The sequence below is a fragment of the Leptopilina boulardi genome, unplaced genomic scaffold (assembly GCF_019393585.1).
Source record: "Leptopilina boulardi isolate dan_hultmark-lab unplaced genomic scaffold, ZJU_Lbou_2.1 LbouV2_213, whole genome shotgun sequence".
In the NCBI taxonomy this organism is placed as follows: Eukaryota; Metazoa; Arthropoda; class Insecta; order Hymenoptera; family Figitidae; genus Leptopilina; species Leptopilina boulardi.
The window spans coordinates 1,260,203-1,286,301 of NW_026137767.1; the positions used below are offsets into that span (position 1 = coordinate 1,260,203).

Genomic DNA, 26,099 nt, shown 5'->3' on the forward strand with positions numbered 1-26,099 from the left:
TGTGACTATGTGTCTATCTATGTGTTTTTATGCTCACATTACAGGAAAAATTAAACAAAATTGGAATTTTTCCACATGCCTTCACACTTTAACCCCTTAAATTTTAGGTTTAAGGGTACGGAACCCTCGGTTTTAATGCGAGTGTAACTCGCACTTGTCCGATTTTTTAACATTTAATTTAGTGCTATCTAAGAGCCCTAAATAAGCCCTAAATATCTAATTTTTACTTCTTTAAAAAATTAAGTTTAAACTACTCTGGGTAGTTTTTAAAGTTGGTGTATCATTTTCGAACACTTAATGTAGTTTTATTTAAGAACCCTAAATTCCTAAGTATATATTTCTTAAAAAAATTAAGTTTAAACTCTTCCGTGGTAGTTTTTGAAGTTGGTGCATTATTTTTTAACAATTAATGTAGTTTCATTTGAAAGCCCTAAATTAGCCCAAAATTCCTAAATATTTGTTTTTGAACAAATTAATTTTGATCTACTTTGGGTAGTTTTTGAAGTTGGTGTATCATTTTTGAATAACCAATTTAATTATATTTTAGAGCCCTAAATTAGCCTGAAATGCGTATATGTGTTTGTTTTTGAAAATATTGAGTTTTAATTAGTTGAGTGTAGTTTTTGTGGTTGACTATCTATCAGTTACTTGGCTGGGCTGGTTGGGGGTGCACTTTTAAAAAGTCAATTTAGTGCTGCATATTAAAGAACCCTAATATAACTCTTAATTCCTATATAATTATTATTGTTTGATTAAATCGAGTTTAAATAATTGGGAATGTTTTTTTGTAAGTAGGGATGGTTTTTGAAAATTTTAAATAGTCCCAATTGAGAGCCCTAAATTCCTATGAAAGAAATTTTGAAAAATATTTAGGTTCCTTAATGTGTTACTTCCGGCTTGACTTCAAGCTAGCAGTACCAAGGGTTATTTTAAATAGGTAAAGGGCCCTAAATTTTTGCATGTGGTACCAAATTGGCCCTAATTGAGCCCTAAATGTTGGCATATATAAAAACTTTTTTTGTAAAAGTGGTACTTCCAGGATTACCGACCTTAATAATTTCAGCTTTTGATAAAATTTCTCAAGTCCTACTTAACGCAAACAAATAAGAAGAATTGAAAATATATGCCAGTTTAGAAGACCTGAATAGGCGTAGATTTAGAGGTGTTAAGGAGGTTCATCCCAAAATCGATTTTCTACAGATTTTTTAAAAATTTTTAAGATGTATTATTGACATCACTTTACATGTGTTGTTCAAATTTTATTGAATTTTACCGTATCATTGTCAAGATAAAAATTGATAAAGTTTGAAGTTTTACATGGGAACAGTGAAAAAACATGAAAAATGACCATGTTTTCATTAATTAAAAAAAACGGTTCTACAGATTTTTTTCAAAAACTAATATGTTTTAAATTATGAGTTTTAACAGTTTTTACAAAAATATGAAATTTTTTTACCGTTTGGTTGTGAAGTAAATGTTAATCAAAGTTAGCAACTTTTGAACTTATCCCATGTAAATAAAAGAAAGAAGAGGAGAAACGGCAAATTAACCTCTAAATTGGCCAGTGGAGCTCAACTTTTATGGACTATAGCTGTCGGTTTTAAACTTACGGAAAACCCCTAATAGAATGAGTACCGCTTGAAGGGATGAACCTCCTTAAGTAGGAGTTAAATTTCGTCTCGGTCGGTATATGTACATATGTATATACCTACCTAGTATATATAATATAATATACACTTAGTTCATTTCACATATAACAATGTTGTCAAAGGTTAGTTTTAGTTCAGTTTACTACAATTAAGTTTATTATAAGAAACCGAAAATTGTTAATTTTCAAATAACATCTGTCGCCAGGTGCAATGGGCCAAGGGCAGGTATAGGTTGAATTGCGTGCCATGGGTAACCCTAATGCTGATTCTACACTCACCTAAAACTGCGCGAGCGGTCCGCATTTGCGTTACGTTTTTTATATATATATAGATATAGTTGAATATGGGAAGCGTGACGGAAAAGCGGACCGCTCGCTCAGTTTTCTGTGAGTGTAGAATCAGCATAACAGCAATTCCACATGTATGCGAAGTCGCAGAATCGTTGCAAGCCCCGTACCCCCACTGCGCCATCTACTCAATGCACTCCCCTTCTGACGTCACGGAGGGGAGTGCATTGAGTAGATAGCGCAGTGGGGATACGGGGCTCGCAACAACTATACGACTTCGCATACATGTGGAACCGCTGTAATATAGTCGAATTGCGTGCATTTCCCTTCGCACTCTACAAGCCAACGCAAAATAGATTTACAGTTTGCGTTTTGTAAGGTTCTACAAATCATGAAAAACATGGAAATTCAACTTAGATCATGGAATGACAGAAATCTTATCGAATTTTTTCAATTCCATGATCTAAGACTCGAATTTACACGTTCGTTGAAAATTATACCCATTTTCAGTATTTTAATTCGTCATAATAATTTATATTTATACACGGAAAGAAATCTTGTTAGAATATTTAATATTTTGACATTCATATTTAGTATATTAAGTTATAATTGCGGAAGATTTTGCAGATTTTGGGGTGGTAATAGATTTCATTACTATTTTTTAAGAATGCGTAAAATAAAAGTAATAAAGTTTAATATATTTAGAAACAAAAATTTGAATAGTTTTTGCAAAATTCATAATTGTATTATGAAAACTCCAAATGTTAAGTTCTAATACGCCCTGTAACAAGTATTAGAATAAAATATTTCATTTTCTGTATTTAGAATTCCGTTAACTGGTATAATCATTTTACATTTTGATATAGTCGATAAGAAAGTGAATTGGTGTTAAATCCTTATATTTACATATAATACTAATAGAAACTTTTTCTTTCAAAAAATGATAGAAAAATATCAAAAATCACCGAAGTTTGACGAAGTTAAGCGAGTGAGTCCGATCGGGTTTGACCGATCACTAACGAGTAGTCACGAAAAAAAATGTCAGAGAAAAGTCAGGGAATTTTTTTCTTTAAGCCTTGCTGGACATCCAGATTTTAAAATAATTTTTAATACTACAATATGAATTAAAAATAATTTTAATTAATATTTAATAATAAAATACTTCATTTGTTTGCTCATAATTTTTATATAATTTTTATTTCTGCAATATAGACTAGAAAAATTTTTGATAAATAATTGTTTTAAATTTTTCTATATTTCTTTTTCTAAATATAATTACACGGAAAGACTTTGTGCATCACTTTCTGTCAAACTTGTCAAGAGATTTTAGTAAACTCGCGACCAAACTCGGAAAAAATGGAAAACTATCATTTTATATAAATGTTTTCAACAAAAAATGTTTTCTTTTTTATCAAAATTTAGTAGTCACGCTAAGAAATATTCGTTAACGCTGTAAGAAAAATTAAGATTAAGAAAAAATGAATATCAAAAGTATATTCTTTATATTTGTAAGAACGACATTTTCATTGCGTCGTGTTTACAATTTAGTAGTCTCACGATGAAAACAGCACGCATACAAACAAGCGAAGCTTGTCCGTGTAGCGTCAGCAGTTGAATAGTTCCGGCATAGATAGAAAAATGTCTACACAACGAACACTTTTAATAATCCTGTTTGCATAAAAAATTAATTCTGACATTTCCTAAAATTGACCTTATTAATAATATTAAATAATTTATTTTTTTGAAATTTTTTTATTGCACTTGAAATAAATTTAAACATAATAAAAATTTTCTCGTAAGTGGAAATGAAATGGTGTGATTAATATATAAGAAAAATAAACTGCCCTCTTGATATCGTTGATATGAATTGTATTTGCGTTGCGTCGGTTAAAGCGAGCGTTTACCCTATCTGTATTTTAGACGATTTTAGGTTAAGATGTGATCTCTCGTTCATAGGTAAATTGGATTTCTACATTACTTATCAATTGTCGATATATATACGTATATATGGAGTTTCAGATGGCAACTTTAGTAGTCACGCTATTAAAAGCTATGTATATGTTTTTTTAGTGAAACTTCAGATTTTATTTTTTGATCGACTGACTATTAAATTTTAAAATTCTCAACAATCAATTATTGTACATCAGTAACTTTTTTCTGATTTTAATAGTCAGACTACGAATTATTAATATCTTTCCTTTTTTTCCGAGTTTGGTAAAAAGTTTACTAAAATCTCGTGGCGAGTTTAACACAAAGTGATGCACAAAGTCTTTCCGTGTATAGAATATTTGTTATAAGTTTGCTTCTATAATTAAATTAAATGATTTTATGATAAAAATTGTTCTTTGAAAGGTAATAAAATATTTTATTATTTCTTAATAAATAATTATTTATATTTTTATTTTTAAATATTTAACAATGTAATATATTAAGTTTCTCACAAGTGCAGAAAAATCCGTCTATTTAGTATACAAAGAAGTTCACAATTTCTCATTTCAGCGTGAATTATGTATCTATATGCGTTGCGTTATTCTGCTGTTATGTATGCCTATTGTAGTTAGGATGTGTTAGGAATAATTTTAAGCCAATCAAAGCGTACTAATTATGTATGTCCCAGTCGAAAATCGTAAGTTTCCCTGAAGGGTTCACATGGTCTTCAGGTAACTGTTATGAAGGTTTCAAAAGCTTCATGGCAACTATTTATACATTAGACCTAAAATTCTGTGATATTTGCTTTCTGACTTCTTAACGGGAAGCTTTTTCTACAGCTTGTTGAATATCTGTGGACAGCTTCTAGCAAAAGGTCTACCAGTTTGCTTGGTGAATGCTTTCCTAATGCCTGGTTTAATGTGTAAGAAAGCAATTCTATTTGCTTTTCACAAGTTGCAAATTAATATGTAATTTAATTACCTTTTTTACACTTCCTGAAAACTAGAATAATTTCATTAAATTAAACTAAATCGAAAAATCATAAAAATTCTATAGTAATTTGTAAATCCGTTTTATACAATTAATAATTATTCTTTATATATTATATAAAAATTATTTTTCAAAGAAAACGTTTATTTTTAAACACTTAAATTATATACGAAAAAAATTATATATAACTTGAGCAAAATTTGGGGTTAGGAATACGAACACGGTGAAAACCTTTTATATTGAATAATGAATACAATTTCTTAAAAAAAGACAAAATATTTAATATTTTAAAAAAAAGATTATTATTTTTATACTTGATATTTATGAATATTTTTTATAAATAATATATTCTTTATTCTTTTAGAATTTCATAATTTATGAAAATGAATTTAACAGCGTATTTTTATTTACAAATTTTGAAAAGTTTCTACATGAAACATTAAATTATTAATCAATATTAATTGTGTAATTTCACTATAGAAAATTAATTGACAACTAACTTTTAATTGAAAGAAGATAATAATTAATTTAAAAAAAAGTATTTAATATCACTAATAGATATTTTATAAAACAATTGTACCCTTTTAAAAAGACTGTGGAAATACCGAGTCTGACGTAAATAATTTTTCTTTAATTCTTCAATATTTAAATATAATAATCTAGTACATCATATTTTTACGAGATAAATAAAAATGGAAAGAAAGGTTAAATTTAATTTTTGATCATTGTCATTTTTCCTCTGTTTCCTGAAACATCCATGACGCTTCATTTAATTTTCGCCACCTGAACGCTTTCTTTTTATATATGCAAAATCCTGCAACTCTTTGATAACTCTCTCAAAGCTACTTGAATGCTTTGTTTAAAACGTACAAAATTTATTATTTTCAAGCTTTCCGTGGAAGCGAAAAATCGGCCATAACAGGCTTCCTGAAAGTTTTCTATAGCTAGTTATCTACTGTCTCACAATTCTCTAATGGTTATCTCAATACTTCAAAACAACTTTTTGTTCAGCTTAACATAGCGTAGGATTTTCGACTGGGACGTGTATTAAGAAAAAACCCCACTACCCTCGAATAGAAAAGGAGAGAAAACCTGAGAAAAGAGCCATTGGTGGTTCCGACGTTCTTCTTTTTTCACGGCTCCTGCTTTTTCGTATAGTTTTATCAAATTACGAAATATAGGTTTTTGTTTTACGTATAAATTTAGTAAATAACAAAGTGCTAGACTGTTTACTTCCTATACTGTTTTTTCTTATAGTTTTTTCAATATTCGAAAATTGTAGATTTGAATTAAGAAATAATAATTTCAGTTTTCATAAAATGTTTCCAGTTAAAGGTATTCGTAAAACTATACCAACTTTTATTATCAAATCAGAATGTTTCGCAATTGAAAAACAAAAATATCAAAATTTCTATTCAGATTTACTAAATATTCTAGCAAGATTTCTTTCCGTGTAGTGAGTTTTAAAGTATCATGAAAATTTTATCATTTATTACCTGGAAATCGTGGAAATATCATGGAATTTCGCGAAGAGAAATTTGTAGAAATCTAGAAACCCTGTCCAGGCTTAGTACTGGCAGCAGTAATGCAATAATCCTTTGTTATTTGTTAAATAAATAAATGAATAAAAGCAGCAATAGCGCCTTCCGCCTAGCTACAAAGGCACGCAATTCGAACAAAAAAGGATCATACCTGAAAAATCGCACGCAATTCGAAATCATCGCTTCTGACTGCGTTTCCATTGCCACGAAACAATGGCTTTGGTATTCAAAATATTTATTTAATTTACAAAAAAATGTTGCATAAGTTTTACGTACTGCTACATTCTTTTTATATGAGTGAATCTTCTGAAGGTAACCAGTCTAATTATTACCTTAATATTTTAAACCATGAAATATTTTATAGAATTTTTTTAATTAATTTCTATAAGCCAAATGTATGTATAAATGCTAAATCTCCTTTCATTTTTGAAGTTTTAGTACCTAATTTCTTTAGCACGACTTCTAACAGCTAATTACATTTTTTAATGCAATTTTTGTTTATTTCTTTCACGTTTGAAAAATTGTCTTTATAAGTAAATTATTTTATCCACATTTATTTTTCTTTTACAGTTTACGGTAATTTAGGTTTCGGCTACTGAAAAAAAAATTTCTCAGTTTGGGATAAAACTTGCACATAATTTAGCCATATGAGTGAGTACTTCGATTACGAAGTATTGTTAGGTTTTATCACACGGAGAAAGATGGAAAAACAAATAAAGTAACTTTTACTACTTTAAAAGTAAAACCGGAACTGTCCGAAGTTTCTGCGCATTTCTGACAATTTTTACTCGAGAAATAGTAAAATTTACTATTTCCTCAATAATTTTTACTACCTATTTCAAGAGTAAATTTACTCCTGAAATAGTAAAAATTATTCAGGAAATAATAAATTTTACTATTTCTGGAATAAAAATTGCCACAAATGCACAGAAACTTCGGACAGTTCCGGTTTTACTTTTAAAGTAGTTAAAGTTACTTTATTCGTTTTTCCATTTTTCTCCGTGCAAAAACTGTAGTGACAAGAGGGAGTTGAAGTTTTTATTAATGCGAAGAGAGATTTTTGAATAGTCGTAGCTATTATATAATAATATTATACTCTTTTTTCAAATCAAAAATATTTTTCCCTTTTTCTCAAAATCGGCATTATTTAATTTTTTTATCAAAAGTTTAAAATGTGTTTACTTTTAATCAGGACTGCATTAGTACAAAAAAATATAACTGCGTCCTTTTTGTTTGTTTTCGAGATATATTAATTAATAAAAGTTAATAAAAAATGAAATATTTTACCAACAAATAAAGTTAGCGTACTTAATTCTGAACTTATTTATTTAGAGATTCCGATGATTATTGAAAAATCATCTGACTTAATAATAAAAAGAAATCAACTGATGACTTTCTCTAATTTAACTTATAAGCGAAAAAAGGTCAGTGAGTCAGACCAACCCCTGAAGTATATTATGCACTGTTATTTCAATTTGAAATAAAAAGTTTCAATATCAAGGAAATAAACACCGTTTGGTGAAATAGGACTCTGCGGCCGCCATGTTGGCACATTTAAATTAATATACATGTATCTTAGATTTCAATACCTGTAGTGCTTATTTGCTTCATACACATGTATATTAAATCTATAATAGAGATTTTTCTAACAGTGTATACCTATAATAACTGAAGGGCCATTCGACGATATTATTCGGTCAGAAATTTATTGGAGCACTAGACAAATCCTTTGAATTGTATTAGGGTTTTTATAGCCCTTAAAACAGCATTTGAATGATATAAATCATAAAATTCTGCACATTTGGATTGTATATGTACAGGGGAACTGTATACGACTAATCCTACAGAGTGGGACTGTATACAATCTATTTTACTAAAATAATGCTTTAAAACTTTATACAGTTGAACTGTATACAGTTGAATCCTATAAAATTATATTGTACACTTTTAATTCTATACCCTATTGAAAATCCCTGTACAAGATCTTGTACAAGAAAATGTACGCATATTCAGCAGCTAAACTTGTACCAGTTCTGGTGCAGAAAATGCAATTAGTAGTTTTCTACCAAAAAAGAGTCAAAACTGTTACTAATTCAATTGATAAACGAATCCGCACTCTTTCATTAGTAGAAAACTACTAATTCAGATTTAGAGAGTACACAAGAAAAATTTTAAAAAAATTTAACATAAAACTCCATACAGTTAAACTCTACACGAGCAAATTAAAAAAATTAAACTGTTAAATTCTATACCGTTGAATTGTGTTTTGATAAATTTAAAAAAATATTGATGATAATTTCTATACCTTTGAACTCTACACATAGTGGGATTATATACAAATATTTTATACTAAATTTTTGTATCATTTTTAACATTTATTGCAAAGGATTTTCTTTCCGTGAAGGATTTGGAAAATTTTAAATCTTTTTTTCAAAATTGAATCTTATTTTTCAGTTTTGACTCAATTTGATACTTTTCTATTTTTTTTTATTTTGTTGAATCAAGTCAAAAAAGAAGGAAATCAAATATTAATTTATGAGTATATGACAGATAACAAGATGAAAAAATATTTCGTAGGTATAACGAAAAAAGAAACTTTAAGTGTTTAAAGAAAGATGATTGTAAAAACATGATATTTTATAAAATAGAATATGTTAAACATTAGAGGATGCAATCGGTATTTTTCTTTTAATACAATCATTTAAAAAAATAAATCTAAAATAAGAAAGTCGCTTTCTATAACTGAATGATATATAGACTTGAGTTATATGCGATTCTATCATACCAACACCAACCGTGCAGACATAGTGAATGAGCGACACCTGGTTAATTATCTTATTGTTTTTTTATGTCTCGTAGATAATGAGCCGACCGCATTCTCAGTATTCTTTAATCAGTTCTTAATCTCATTTGTATATGTATTCACTACCATACACAGATGAGTTCAGTCAGGATTTCATCAAATTTAAAATATTTTGTAATTGATTACTTTTGTATATGCAAAATTTTGTAAAATTAAAGAACTTGTTTCGTTATTTGGATATTACATTTCCCAATGGGAAATAAACCATTGGTTTAATAATGGTTCAGCATTGGGAGCCAGTCGTTCCAATATTGGCGCAATGATGGCACCCAATATTAGATCGCGAATGGTAAAGTCTTGGGATGATCACGCCGTTGCCAATCATTGGTATAGTCAATATTGTTCCATCATTAGCTACCAAGGCAAAAAACGGATTCTTAAAAGCTTGTTTATTAATTGGCTACAAAGACTGGGCCATAATTGGAAGCCAATCATTGGTTATCAACAATGGTCCAATCTAAGTAGCCAATTATTAACCAAGCATTTAAATATTCGTCATATGTCTTGGCAGCCAATGAAACAACATTATTTGAGACCTAATAATGGCAATATCATCCCAAAATTTAATAAAACGTGGTTTACTATTGGCAGCCAATAGTTCGACAAGAAAAGGATGCAAAAATTTAATTCAATTCATTTCACATATATGGAGATAATTTAAATATCTCCTGCCACCAAAAAAAGGCAGTGTGGAAAAAATTGAATTCTGATTTCAACGACAAAGAAATCTGTTCTTATATAGTGTGAGGGTAACACCTTGATTGCAAATGGAAACTACTACCACACACCCTATACGCCACTTGTCTAAATTATTGTCGTGCGCGCATCTTTCGACGCAGCGCGGGAATCTTCAAATGTGATTTCAAACATTGTGTGAAAGATTTAATAATTTTTCATTACACTACATTTAAAAAAAATTAATATAATTAAAAAAATAAAATAATATTTAAAAAAAAAATTTTAATTTTTAAAATTGTTTATTATAACAACAAAAATTATTTTATTTAATCTAATTGTTTTTAATTTTAAAAATAACTATTTTACAAAATAATTCCAGATTTTTTCAGGATTCTTTTTTTGAATTTATAATTGTTTTTTTAAAGTGTTAATTATGTAAAAATACAAATTTTTATAAATAATTTAATCAAAAATTTGTAAAACAAGAAATTTGCTCTAAAATATTTTTGAATCAAATAATTTTTGAAAATTAGTATTTTTAATTCATAATTAACTCTTTAATTTGAAATACACTTAGGAAAAAGAAAAAACTTATTATTATTTATTCTGTTAATAGAATATGATTAATATAAGCGTTGTCCGCAGTGGCGAGACAGCCGGTGTGGCGAGACATTAGGATATTTCAGACAGCTGAACTGACTGTGCTGGCACTTCTGGTCTGAAAGTCAAGTTTTATTGTGCTTTAACTTTTCAATATGATACATACGTTTTTGATGTACGAAATATCGCTATACTGATAATAACAGTTTCAAGATATTTTAGAAGTTTTATTTCCCATCGGTATAAGTGATAATATATAAAAATTTCCGGAATTTTCTGAAGGGTTAAATGTTTTGAGTCTTTAGTATTTAAGTTTCCTTCAAAATTTCCAGAGCACTATGAATTATTGTTCGATGCATAGGATTGTACATCGTCATTACCGAAAAATGCTGTTTCCGCATTGGCGAGACACTTGTTGTCGGCAGTGGCTTTTTAATATCTAATAATATTGTACATGTCTTAATGAATTTGATATAATTTTTGTACGTTTTGTCGACAATATTTTTCATAACTATAGTTTAAATTGAAAAAGATGAACAGGAAGAAAAGCTTATTTGTTTTTAATAACTGTGACATGGATTAGCGGCTCACAATCAGAAAAATATTTGCCTGTATTTTTATGATTGAATGAAACAATATTATGATTTAAAGGCATCAATTATTATACTCTTTCTCTTTGATTCCTTTGTTTTTGTTACGTTTGAACGATAAAGACTCTGATTTTAAGATAGTGTCTCGCCACTACGGACGATTTTTTATGTCGGTAGTCGCGAGACATTATCGTAAATCGGCAATAACTTTTTTTTCCAATATCTGTTCTGTAACTGTATAAGTTAAATTTGCAGTATAGAGTCACACCTGTCCATGGATATATATACAGACTTGATGTTCTTGAAAATGTGAGTGCTATAACAAAAAAACAAAACGTGTCTCGCCACACTACCGACTCTCCCTTATTAATAGAATATGATTCGTAAGTAACTTATGATTAGTTTTTCTATTTAGTAACTAGCCAGTTTTTGAAACGTTATTCTTACTTCGATTGTGATAAAATTTTCTGACTAAAGACTCTACAAAATTTATAATTTTTCTCTTAATTGAATTTGGAATTTTTTTCTTATTAGTAAAACTTGCCAGCATAAAAATACTGGACACGTAGAGTTAAAAAATAAATAATATTTTTTTAATTTATTAGCAAAAATAATGTTTTTATTTACATTGGTGAAAATTCTACACTAATACTAATACTAATTAATTTACTTGATATGTTTTTAACAAGATATTTTTATATTCAAGATAAGAACACTTAATATGGGATGTTAAATTTATGAAACTGAAGATTCTTCTAGACTCTTTAAATGCGAAGCAAGAATATTCTGCTCTTCTTTAGTTAATCCACTCTTATTAATGAACTCAGCTACACTCTTCATGTGATGTTCCAATAAAGAAATTCTCTCATCTCTGATACTTTTCATCATTAATGTCTTCTGTAGCTGTTCAGATTCGACTTCCTCTTGAATTCGGATAATTTCCTTATCTCTAAACAACTTTTTATTCTCTATGAGTCTTTGTAATTCTTCTCGATATATTAACGATTTTCGTTTTCTTGCTTCTAGTGTAGACCTTTCTAACCTTTCGTCTTCAAGGATTCGTTTCATAACAGCTTCTGTGAAATCTCTATCCTCTTCTACAAAGCGTCTTTTGCACTCCTCATTGAACAAGACCTGCTTATCCAAAACATTCATCAGTTCATCTTTCTCTTTCATCTTTTTAAAATATTTCTCTTTTTCACGTATCATCTCTTGACATTGAATTTCTTCGGATACAAGATCAACTATAAGTGCCTCCCTCTTCTCTTTACTAGACTCTGCAGCGATTATCATTCCAGCCACTAAACATATCGCCTCCTCTCTCTTTCTTATTTTTTCTTCTTCTTGTTTTTTCACCAGCAGGTTCCTTTCGTTAAGTACTTCCATATACTTTTTCACTTTTTCATTTTCTTCTTTATCTAAATCTTCTTTTTTCTTTTTCAAAATTTCATTAAACTCCTTTTGTATGAAAAAATTTCTCTCAATGCTTTCTCTTAATTCGTATTTGTTTATTAATTTTTTAAATTCTTCCTCTGCATCTCGAATTGTATCCAATTTCTCTAGTACTTTTCTTTCCTTTAGCACATTCTCCATAATTTTATTCTTCTCTTCTTGCTTGAATTGTATTTGATTTTGTAGTTCATTTTTGTATTTTTCGCATTTTTCCAAATAATTCTTTTTTTGATTTTCAGATTCCTTTTTTATTTCAACATCGATTTTCTGGATCATCACCTTTTCTTCAAACTTTCGTCGAATTTCTTCACATAAATGATTTGCATTTCTTTCAGCTATTTGGCTCTTCAACATTTTTAGAGTGTAAGCTGTTCGTAATTCCGCCTCAAGCTTACCGAGTTCGTCGCAAGATTCTCTGTGATTATTTCGACAAGTTGAACTTGCGGTAAATTTTCGTACCGCCATCAAAATACAATTTTTCTATTGCTTATTTAAATAATCTGCTTTTTGTTTCAAAAAATTTATAATTCTTTTTTGTGCCAGTAGTAAAATTATTTTTAAAATTCAACTTGACAACAGCGATTTTAAAATATTTTATCGGAAAACAATTAATATATTCTTGTGAAAATAAATCTGTGCATAAGTACGGCCATTGGGTCTGAAACAAAAAATTATAGAAACCTGGTTGACGTCTTGAGAAATCAAAAATTTTCTTTTACACAAACATAAAAGCGTAATAAGCAGACTTTTGCCTGTATTATGCATCATTTTTTTAATAATCATTTCTAAAAAAAATCTTTAATAATATTCTGCATATATTCCCTTATTCAATAATTGTTTCAGACGCAGTAGTTCGGAAATATTGATTGGGAGCCAGCATTACACCACCTCGTAACTGGTATTATTCCTAAAGACGATTTAGTTGGGAGTTGCTTGGGAAATAATATTATACCTAAAATGACTTATTATTAAATTATTGAATATTGGTATAGACTTGAGAACAGAAGGGGAGATAAGAATATAAAGAATTTTTCAAATATCGAAATAAACTAAAAAATTCACCAACAGGAAATAAAAAAATCCATCTATCAAATTTCTTTCATTCCATTCTCACCTCTGCTTCATCTCTAATACCCTAAATCTACCACTTTCTCGACAGCAGACGAAACCTCTCTCACTCCCCACTAAATTTTTTTCTTGCTCACGTCGAACTCCTCTGAAAAGGAGTCCAGGAAGACATCCTTGATCAATGCGTAAGAGGTGTCATCCCCCTTCTTTGAGAGCGGCATAACTCCTACCTGCAGGAACCCTTTTTCAGAAGAGGTTTTACTGTAGTAAAAATGTTGCCTCAATTAATTTACACCTGGCATATTATTTTTGTCGGTCAGACTGTTTTTACGGTAATATTAACTGTTCGCTCCATCATCCTAATCTTCCAGCCCTTATTATTCTTTTTTTTATTCTCCTACCCTTACAGCATCCGGATATTCAGGATATCCAACGGACGTTCTAAGGATATCATTTGGTCTTGGGAAATGATGGTCATGGGTAATTAATTTATAAACACGTTTTTCACAATTGAAACAAAATTTGTTCACTTCAATTAAAATTTTGCACCGGTTTAAAATTATTTTTGCTTAACTCTTTACAATTTCTATTGTTGTTTTCAAAAAACAGTTATAGTGCTTAGTATTTCTACACTGAAAAAAAGTTAATTGAATCAAGTCAATGCATTTACTTGAGGTACTTTACTTGAAATAAGACGATATTTTTTTATTGGAAGAAATTTATTTTTTTGAGTCAAGTAATTTTGAGCATTGAGCAATGTTTTTGAAATAAGAAAATATGAGTTTTATACAAGTAAATATCACAGAAAAAACCTGAACTCAAAATGATAGCGTATGCAGCAAAAATGAGTCAGGTTGGCCCGGCTGAAAAAACTTGTACAAGAAAATGTACAAGTTTATTAATGAACATGTACAAGAACTTGTATATTTTCTTGTACAAGTTTTTTCAGCCGGGGGTGGCGCCACTGTCTATGTCGTTTAGCATTGACTCATTTTTGCTGCATATCAAAATGAGACTAAGTTTTTTCTGTGATATCTTACTGTTTCAAGCGAACTGTTTTACTTGTGCCAAAAACGAAAAACTATTGAGTCAAGAATATTATTTTCTCATGTCAAGTGATTTACGTTCAGTATTTTATTTTCTTGGGTCAAATCGTTTTGTTGTTTCTTTCAAAACAACTTTTTACTTAATCTAATACTCATAGTCTTGATCCACGAAAATGGAAAGATTAATAGAAGTAGATACTTGTTTCAACTTGATTAAAAATTATATGGTTTGAAAATTTTCATTCAAGGTATACTTGTTTTAGTTGTGTTAAGTATTAATTAAATATAAATATGTAAGTAAAATAAACATTATTTAAATAAATAATAGAAAATATGAATGTTAATAATAATAAATAAAAATGTTTGACTTAAGAATTAGACATGGTGGGATGAGGAAGGGGTGTAGGAGGGGGGGAGGTAATTCAAGTGAATATTTACTTGTATTGGAAAAATATTTTTTTGATTGAACTCTATAAGTTTTCTCAAGTCAAGAAAATATTTTCTTGATTTAATATATATATATATATATATATATATATATGATCTTGACTTAATATATTTTACATTTCTTAGAAGTCAATTAACTTCTTAGACGAATTCCATATTTTCTTGGACCAAGAACATGCGTTTTTCTGACAATGTAAATAATATTTTGATTTACACTACCGTCGGAAATTGTCGGTACGACTAACGTTCGAGAAGTGGAAATTCGGGGCTGACTTTAAAGCAAGATATTTCAAGTTAGAAAAAAGTTAGAGACTTCTATCTTAGATGGTTGGAAAGCTGATAAAATTCTGCTTCTGAATGTATATCAAGAATTTTTTTTTCTCTTTTTAGGGTTTCGTACTCGGTTTGGAACCCTATTAATATCGGTTTTGGAGGGCTGAAATTTGGTACACATATGCATTTTCGCGTGTAGATTACAGGAAAAATATAGCGAACCTGATTGGAATTGATTATCATAGCGTTGTCAAGGTAAAAACGTGAATTTTTACGAAAAATGACTATGTACCCCCCCCCCTAGCAGCCACATCTTTTGACATAAAGAGCTCAAATTTGGCACGCTTACGTATTTTTACGTGAAAATTACAGGAAAAATATAGAGAACTTAATTCGGATCGATTTACATAGCGTTGTCAAGGAAAAATAAAAAATTTCGAAAAAAATGGTTTAAACTCCTTAGCGCACACAATATTCAACCCAGACTGTTTATATTTGTTGTATAAATGTATTTTTGCGTGAAAATTACACAGAAAAAATGTGAGCACGATTGGAGTTAACGATTAATTTTTATCAAATTTTTAAAGAAAAATGATATTTTTAGGGAAAAAAATGTATTTTTCGACCAAAAACTAAGAAAATTTTATCTAAAGTAATTTAAATTTATGTATTTTGACGTATTTTTACGTGTAGATTACAAAAAAAATTATAGAGAGGACGATTGGAGTTGATTTTTCTGATGCTGTCAAGAAAAACTGATTATTTTAGAAAAAATCATGAATTTTCTTCCAATAACGAAGAAAATTTTATCTAAAGGGCTTAAAATTTATTCATTTTTACGTATTTTTATGTCTAGATTATAGAAATAATTTAATGAACATGATAAGCAGTGGAAAAAGTGGACTTTTTCCTGAAGTTTATTTGTTCAGTCGTTATAACTCTAAAATAAAAAAATCGGACAAGAGCGAGTTATTCTCGCACTGAAATCGAGGGTTCCGTACTCAAAGCGAACATATTTATTGGCATAAAAACAAATGTTTAAAAAAAAAGTGATGTATATCAAATAATATTTGTGATACGAAGAGGAACAATTTTCTTAAATTTTCATACAAAATTGTTCCTTTTTGTATCACTTATATTATTTGACATACAACCCATCTTTTTAAACATTTGTTTTTATACCAAATACTTGTCCGATTATTTTTGTATTTATAACACCGAAAATATTTCAAGCAAAAATTATGCAATTTTCATATTGTCGTACTAATGTTTTTGACTTCTGGCATAATCTAGAATAATGTATGAAAAAATTTGATAATTTTACAACATAATCTTTAAGATCTCAGCTTTAATTTGCATTTTTGAAACTTGAAAATGTTTTGTGGTTCCTGATATTCTTAGAACAAGAAAATATTTTACTCATAGAAGTCGATTAACTTTTTGATCGAATTCCATATTTTTTTGGATCGAGAACATATGTTCTTCTTTCAATTATACTGCACCAAGTAAATGCTTTTCTTGAAACAGTATCATAATTGATTTGACCGTATTCAGTCACTCGATTTTCTTGAACCAAGTAAAATTTTCTTGGTTCAATACTATTTTTTCAGTGTATTTAATAATATAAGATAAATGTCCTATATAGTTACCGTCACTTTTGCTTTAATATAATTGTCAAATATTACACATAAAAGTAACCAAAATTTTATACGCGTTTTTCTTGAAACAAGATTTTTCAAACTGGTGGAAATCGTAGCGTTTAAACTATTTGACCAATCAACTTCAAGTTTGCGGCTAATTAAAAGTAACTAAATTCTTCTAAGGTTATACCTTTAATATGATACAATTGTGAACAATAAAGATTTTTTACAAGAGGTCAAACATGAAAAAAACGCAGTGTTTTAAAAAAGTGTCCGACATTTTGTCATATGTTTAACTTTTAACTATTTTATGGGTATAACCTATTCTTTAGGATACCCTGTAAAAAAAGAAGTATTACCAGTGGCGCGATTCCGTATTACAAGTAATGAGGTTGAAATACGCAAAACGAGAATTGACGTATTTGAAGGAATGGGGAATGAGGAATTCGGCAGTTGAAATACGTGACATTTTTAATTAGTGAATAAAAATTAAAAAACGCGTCAATGATCATTAATAGTTATATGTAGTGAGAGAAGCAAGTTAGCAGAATGTAAAAATACCTGTGTTTAGTGAAAATAATGATGTTTAAAGGAATAATTAAAAGTGAAATATGAGTGTAAATACGTGAAGTGACGTGTTCTAATACGTGACGTGGAAAAGCGTAGATGATCGTACTTCTTTACCGACATCGGGTATACTATGCTTTGTTGGTAATAGACTGCATCACTGTAAACGATGATAATGTTTCAAGAAATTAAATTTATTACTTTAATGAATTAATTTTATAATTAAAATTAACATGTTTAAATAATTTTATACAAAAAGCTATTTAAAATTTATTAAAAGCCAATTAATATTTAATAGGTAGGTGAATTATAATTAAGAGTATCGAACGGTCTCTGAAATTCTTTAACATTTAATAATCGCCCTAAAAAAACGGCACTGAACGGGAAAATAATAAACATATTGATTTTAAAATACTTTTTTTTCAAATCGCGGACACTTTTTTCAAAATCGGAAAAAATACCAAGGATCCTTATCTTATAAATTTCCTAAATCTGAAAGATTGTGCAAATCTACACAAGAACGCGATTGTAAAATAAAAAGTACGATATTGTGCTCCCTGCATGCTTTTGACACCTAACGGCTACAGGACGTAATAAACCTGAAATTACATTACTTTCGTACTTTTCATTTTACAATCGCATTTTTATATAGACTTGCACAATCTTTCGGATTTAAGAAATTTATAAGGTAAGGATTCTTTGTATTTTGTCCGATTTTGAAAAAAGTGTCCACGTTTTGAGAAAACAGTATTTTAAAATCAATGTTTATCATTTTCACGTTGAGTGCCGTTTTTATAGGGCGATTATTAAATGCCAAAGAATTTCAGAGAACGTTCGACACTCTTAAGTTAAATTAAATTAAATAATTGAAATTTTTTTCAATTAAAAAAATGAAAAAAAAATTAAATGTATAATAATAATGAAAACAACTATAAATCATGTTCTTTCAATTGATTAATTATAATTAAATAATTTATAGAACATGATTTATAGTTGTTTTTATTATTATTATTAGTTTCGTTATTTTTACTATTATCTATAAATTAATAATTTTTAATTGAAAAAGTAGAAAATGTTTTCCAAATTTATTTTTACAAAAACTCATTAGTTTAACGAAAAATTAGAATATAAAAAATAAAAATTTTAAATCCCGTGTGGAAAAGTGATGTGGGCCCCCAGTGGGGGCCCTTATGGATCGCCCTCATGCCATGAGGGGCTCATATAGGTGATCCATAGGGGCCCCTCATGGAAAGGACATGCTCATCGATGAGGGCTCCCCTATGCGCGCCGTCATGGGCCCTCACGTTTGCCTTAATGTTTTTTAGTCAACAATATTAATAATAAAAGTTAATTAATAATAAATAAGCTTCAATTATGAATAAATAACATATTTATTTACTAAATCTTCCATTTTTAAATTAAATTCTTATTCTAATTAACGTTCTAATTAATTAACTGGCGGATATAGATTAAAAGTAATAATAAATAAATTAATTATAAAATTTAAAAATATGTTATGATCGGATATTTTCATTGTTGAACTAATTCATACATAGAATTAATGATTAAACGCAAACCTGAGAAATAAATAAATCTAACGCAAATGGGGGGAGTCGAACCTACGGACTATGAGCCCAACGCTTTACCAACTACGCTACGCACGCTACGTGAAAACGAATGCTAACTTCTTGATGCTATTTAAACATGCAAAATACCTAACTCAGAAAAGCTAGTGCTTAACATCATATAGTTAAAGTTAAGATATTAAATTATATTTTCCAATGAAATGCAATTTATAAAATATAATTAATTATATATGCTTTATGATTATTATCATTAATCATCCCAGGTGGATTTTCAAAAAAAGTGTAAATATATTTTTGTTAAGAATGCGTTATTCGTTGTTCTGAACCATTGTAAACATTAATTTTTTGGTAACAAAAAAATATTTGACTTTTGGACCTAGAAAATTTTGCTATTCTATCATGTGGGCGATCCATGCGGGGCTCCTACGTTGGCTCTCATGGATTCGCCTTATGGATCAGCCCTCATGCGCCCCCGCCGGGGGCCCCGAAGTCTTGGGGGCAAGATCGCGGCTTTTTCCACACGGGATATAATAAAATTTATTATTTTTATCTACCTATTGAATATTAATTGGCTTTTAATAAATTTTAAATAGCTTTTTGTATAAAATTATTTAAACATGTTAATTTTAATTATAAAATTAATTCATTAAAGTAATAAATTTAATTTCTTGAAACATTATCATCGTTTACAGTGATGCAGTCTATTACCAACAAAGCATAGTATACCCGATGTCGGTAAAGAAGTACGATCATCTACGCTTTTCCACGTCACGTATTAGAACACGTCACTTCACGTATTTACACTCATATTTCACTTTTAATTATTCCTTTAAACATCATTATTTTCACTAAACACAGGTATTTTTACATTCTGCTAACTTGCTTCTCTCACTACATATAACTATTAATGATCATTCACGCGTTTTTTCATTTTTATTCACTAATTAAAAATGTCACGTATTTCAACTGCCGAATTCCTCATTCCCCATTCCTTCAAATACGTCAATTCTCGTTTTGCGTATTTCAACCTCATTACTTGTAATACGGAGTCGCGCCATACTGGTAATACTTCTTTTTTTACAGAGATGTCTCCTTTCAAACAATTGTGGAGTTTTTGTTTTAGACTCAAAATTGCACAGTGTAGAATGCCCACCGATTTTCCTATTTAAAAAAAACATTGTTTACTACATGGAGAATAGACTACAGGAGACCAATCTTTCATGCATTTACTTCACTAAAATGGTGCCAAGATTCGTCGTAAGCTAAGACAAGTAGGGGAGGATGGGGCAAAGGATAGTTAGTAGCTCTATTGCCTACACGGCTTGTTCAAAAAGGGCACCATTCATTATATATATACTTGTTTTAACACCGAAAGACGTCAAGAAAAATTTGATTTGGATGCGATATCATTTGTGGAAGCTACGTGTTTATTTGTGAAAATCCTGTTTTTTCTAAAATGTCTCAGTTCTGTTTAAAACACTGTTTCAGATATTAACTGTTTTAAATATTTATTTATGTCCAAAAAATTTTTTTGGTAGTGCTTTGAAGTGTTTTGAGGTGCTTTTATCCAATGAAATTAAAAAAACCCCAAATTTAATCTCTTTTTGTGATTATTTTTCGTAAAAAGAATTTTGATAAGTTAAATTTTTTTTTTAATTTTCCGCTAATATCTCGAAGGCATTGCAATCCACAGCAAAATAATGCATTACAAAATTGTAGCTAAATAAACAGGCTTTCGAACGATACTATTCTTTTTCTGATGCCTATTGAATTTTAGCTGCTAGATCTAAAAATGTCTTACCTAACTATCCTTACCCCATCCTCCCCTACTCAGCTTTCCCATAGGTGGCGAAAAAAACAGATAGATACCATCAACGTACGCATGTCAAGAAATATTTGTTTTGATCTGTTAGCTGTCATATTGTTATGAAAAACATAACCTGAATTTAGGTATATTTTTATGCTGGATAATAAAAATAGTCTAATATTGGTAAGAGAAAGCAATTATTTTTTATAAATAAGTTAATAATAATTATTTATTTGTTGATATTTTATAAATATATGAAATAGTGAAAAGATGTACCCATTGAGAAATCATTAATAAAAATTGACTAAGATTGTCAGAGTTATTGAAGCATAAATGAATTTATTAATTAATAAATATTTTAATATTTTTAAACGGAAAATTTTTTTTCTTTACAATCTATTGAAACAAGTAAATTTTTTTATATGATTGAAAAATGTTGATTTTTTCTATAACTTTGTAATTTTTTTTAACATTAGGCAAATTTACATATTTCGTTCAACTTTAAAGTAATTGATATTTGACTTACGTGAAGGTGTATACTTATGTTTCTTTGTAAAAAATATATTTCGCCATATTATTATTTATGTTATACAACATATTAAATAATTTAATCAATGTGTGTATTTAGCAAGCTTATTTTTTAAAAAAAGGTTATGAAATGTTAATAAATATACATATAACAGGTATTTATCATTTCCCAAAATATATACCAAAGTATTTACAAAATAAAAAAAATTTATTTGTATTAATAAAATTAATTTTTATTTGGAAATGTAAAGTTTGAATATAATTTTAAATACATCTATAGTTAAAAAGTTTTTTCATAATAAATTTAGTTTAAAAAAAAAGATTTTTGACACAACTTTAAATTTTAAACTTACCTCATACATTATTTATTTATAAATTTATTTTATATATTTCACAGAAGAAATTTGCTTCTGCCGGAAAACCATATATCACGATGTATGCTGTTAACCAAGAAGCACATGTGAATTTTAAAACTTATGGTATCTATCTGTTTTCAACGCGGCGCGCGAGAAGTTTTGGAACTAACAGCTTCCGACGAAAATTAGCCGTTTTCTTAAACACTACATTGGTCTCCTGTAGCCTATTCTCCATGGTTTACTAGGTGCGCTATATTGGTCGCCATTTTGAAATTTTTTGAAAATTAAAATAATATATCTGACACTCCACAGTGAAATGCTTAAAATTTTAGGATATGTTCATGGTAGTTTTTGCTTTATTAAAGATTTATTTTTGATTATTTAACATCAAGAGCATTTTTTACTGAAAATAGTGCATCTAATAATAATAATTAAATAATAATAGTTTGTATCGAAAACTAGTCGCTTTTATTCATTTTTAATGCAAGGTTTAGTTCTGTCAAAAACAGCTAAGCGCACCCTTTCACCGTGGAGCGTCACATATGTTTTAAAAGTTCAGGGATGTACCTTTATTTTTAAAAAAACTACATCACTAAGGCTGCAGTCCCATGGCAGCGTTTTGCGTTGCGTTTTGTCACTAGACCATGAGTGTAAAAGAGATGCAGATATATGTTTGCTATGTTTACACTCAGGGTCTAGTGACAAAACGCAACGCAAAACGCTGCCATGGGACTGCAGCCTAAGTCATAACCGTTCCCCACAAAAAATTGTCAAAGTTTATGATGATTTTGGCCTCCGCAATGGGAATCTCCCCTTAACTGGGAGAAAACCGATTCTAGTAAATTTTTTATAAAATATAAGTAAGTTCATATTTTTTCATCCTACCTACTCTGTCTCTATTTCCAAATTTTCAAATGATGACATCCCAGTTGTTTATAAAATCATTAGCAAAAATGTTTGAAAAAAATTGAGATAAAATAAATAGCCTTTTTTTTATTTATATTGGTGTTTTTTAAAACTCTGAAAAAAGTAAAAAATTAGTTAAAAACAATTGAAGTATATTTTTCAAGAAAAACAGAGTAGTGAGGTTTAAAAAATATTATTTTTTCATTTCAATTATATATATTTCACTCCTTCACAATACAAATTAATGAAGGGCTTTGAGGCAAGGTTTAATCTTGGCTTAAAACAACAAGGATATATTTTTTCCATATATATACATCCCAAAGAGTGAGATAAAAAAAATTCAGACTCTTTTTGGTCCACTATAAATACAAATTAAAAAAATAGTAACAAAATTTTTGACAATGTTAACTTGTAAATTTAATGTTAATTTCATCAAATTTGTGAACTTCTAAATTGAAAGCTTTCAGTACATTATGATAATTTTTAGTATATTTTTAATATGTACAGATTGTGGTACGGTTTTTTTTTTATTTAAAGGACTGTTTATTATCAAAAATAAAAATATGGTATTATAAAGTTTGAGATAGATAATAATAAGTCGATAAAATTAGCATGGCTTTTCTTTACAATATCCTGATATATTTTAACATTACATTTAGTTCTTTGAAGAAATCTAACATAACTGTCTAGTTCCTTTATAATTTCAAAGATAAATTTCCACGAGAACTGCATCGTAACAAAATATTTTTTATATAGTTATTTGTTTAAAATGTTGTTTTATATTAAAACAATCACCAAAACTTTTTGTAAAAACAAATTTTTTAGTTAGTGTTAATATTAATAATTAAAAAATTATATCACAAAAAATTAAATATTGTTCATTCTAATTTTGTCGATATTCTATTATTCTTGCAGTGACATTTTTTTGTCAAAGATATTGTAATTTAATTACTAATTAATTGTTTCTTTATGGTCTAATAATAAAAGAAATCATGTTTGTCAATTGTTTGCAGTTGATCTGTAATCATTAGCAATCTGCAATTCTCAATATATTTATCTGTAGCGCTTAGAAAGTATTAATATTAAATATTTTATGTCAATGTTAAGTAATATTCCAATATTATCTTAATATTTCCTTAATTACATCATTATTTAACGAACTTAACTTAAGTATTTAATAGATATGTATTAATGTAATATATGTAATTTATATTAGATATATAATAAACGGCCATTAAATTAATTAAAATTATAACCGAAAAACTTTACTGTATTTTGCTTGAAAAGTAGCATCGAAGAAATATTAAAAATTTCGAAATAAAACAATTAATTTATCTGATTTTAAATATGCATAGAAAACGAGTGAATATTTATAAAAGCAAATGTGATATTGAGTTTTAATTAATATATATATATATATATATATATATATAATTTACTAGTTTAAAACTTACAGTTAAAATTCACATCTGACATTAAATCCGTATTCATACTATAGATGATGCACACACTGTTGACTATTGTACACAAAAACAACCGATTTTTATTAATATTTTTACACCATTTAATACTTGTTTTTAAAATATGAATAGAAGCGATAGAAATCTTTAAAGTTTATAATCCAATATCGCAAAGCGATGTGATAAATCCAATCAAAAATTTCGAAGCCTCTGCGCTTGAGCAATGCACATGCGCTTTAACTCATAAACAATTTAAAACTTTTAAGAAGCAAATGGAACATTTAAGATATCACAAATGATTTAATAAATTTAATGCAAAAACAATTTTTTCTGCGCGTTATATTATTTCGAATGTCTACAAAACGCACACAAAATGTATCGGACACTATACTATGAACAGTACAACGCGGAGCATTGAAAGCGACTAACCGGCTCTACGCGTCGTGGCACAACGCAGGACCCTTTTACCATCAGTTCTTTAAACCCATCTTTCTAACAGGCTTGCCAGAAACCACGGTTTCACCCTGGGCCCGTTTGGGCTCATTCTATGGAAAACGGAAGACCAGAGGCAGACAAGCGAGGTTCCAGGTGTCCAGAGTAAAAATATTTGTCTGTGCTAAAGTATTCGGCTCCCCAGGCCCCGACAAATGAGGTGATAAATATTCTAAGGACCGGTATATATTACTAATTTTTAGCTATAGTATTGATTTTCTTTTATGTAAATGATAATGTTTGTGATTCTTTTCATTTTATTTTTCTATATGTAACAAATTTTCCTTCAGAAAGTCATAAAAATTTTTAAAATAAATAATTCTTTACCAACTTTATTAAATATAATTTATAATTATAATTTTTAATTCGACTTTTATTGTTTTAAAATAATTACAAGGAATACTCTCTACATTTGAATTAGAAAAATTTTAATTAATTTGAATTAATGACTCACTTATTGCTTTTGAATTAGTTCAATTTTACTGATTCGATAGTAAACAATTTTTTTTAAGTTTAATTTTACTAATTCAAAAGAAAAAAGATTTACAATTCTAGATTGAGGAAAAGCACCAGCGTACTTGGACAAAGCAAAAACTTGGAATCAGTAGATGGACAATAGCAAAAAGAAATTAAAGTAGCCTCCAAATTGAGTAAAAAAATTTTGATACACTATTTAGATAATTGTTAACTTTCAGGCAGATTAAAATTTATAATTGTAGGAGTAAAAAAAATTATAGGGGATCACACGTGAAGTGATCAAGGTTCAAAAAATTTTTCTCCGATCACGCTGAAATTTGGGGCATTTGTAGTAAGTACTCATAGACGTTAATCTTCGGTAAAAATATTTTTTTATTTAGTATAATATTTTTCGAGGAGGAGGGGGTAAAATTTTTGTGATTTTACGGTACACCACATGTTTTAATAATTTTTTTTCCTTAAATATCAAAATAAGATTTTTTTTTCATAATTAGTTTCGAAAGCTTTTTTGGATGCTCTTTCAATTGGTAATATGCATTTTTGAAAAAAAAAATTTTGGTCCAAAAATAATGAAACTCAACAATAAATTTGACATTTTCGGAGTAAAAGATACGATTTTTTTTCTTTTCAATCGATAGCTGAGTTTTTTTCCTACAAAAATATACCTATAGTTAAAAAATGGGACAAGAATGTTTAAATATTGAAAAATAGTAAGAAATGATTAAAAATGGTCGAAAAAAGCAAAAAATGTTAATTATATAAATATTTAAACATACATTTTTAGGGGTATTTACTCCAATTTTTTTCAAAAATTTTTTTGTCTTGCGTATATGGGTCTTAAAGTGTAAGATATAAGCTTTCATTTAA

General features: G+C 28.4%; 2 protein-coding genes across 2 annotated transcripts in view; both read right to left on the reverse strand.

Moving 5' to 3' along the window:
* LOC127278907 (uncharacterized) overlaps nucleotides 1-24,691 on the reverse strand; it is an 84,370-nt gene extending 59,679 nt beyond the window's left edge. The window contains exon 1 of the mRNA XM_051300849.1: nucleotides 24,258-24,691. The gene's annotated coding sequence lies outside the window, so the exon portion shown is untranslated. The remainder of the gene's footprint in view (nucleotides 1-24,257) is intronic.
* LOC127278870 (meiosis-specific nuclear structural protein 1-like) lies at nucleotides 11,863-12,513 on the reverse strand. Its single transcript, XM_051300799.1, has one exon. It carries the CDS (start codon nucleotides 12,511-12,513, stop codon nucleotides 11,863-11,865), a length of 651 nt encoding a protein of 216 aa, XP_051156756.1.
* Nucleotides 24,692-26,099: the final 1,408 nt, after the last annotated feature.

Excerpts from the sequence above, each read along its gene's own strand:
- LOC127278870 (XM_051300799.1), bottom strand. The coding sequence starts at position 12,513 with ATGGAAGTACTTAACGAAAGGAACCTGCTGGTGAAAAAACAAGAAGAA.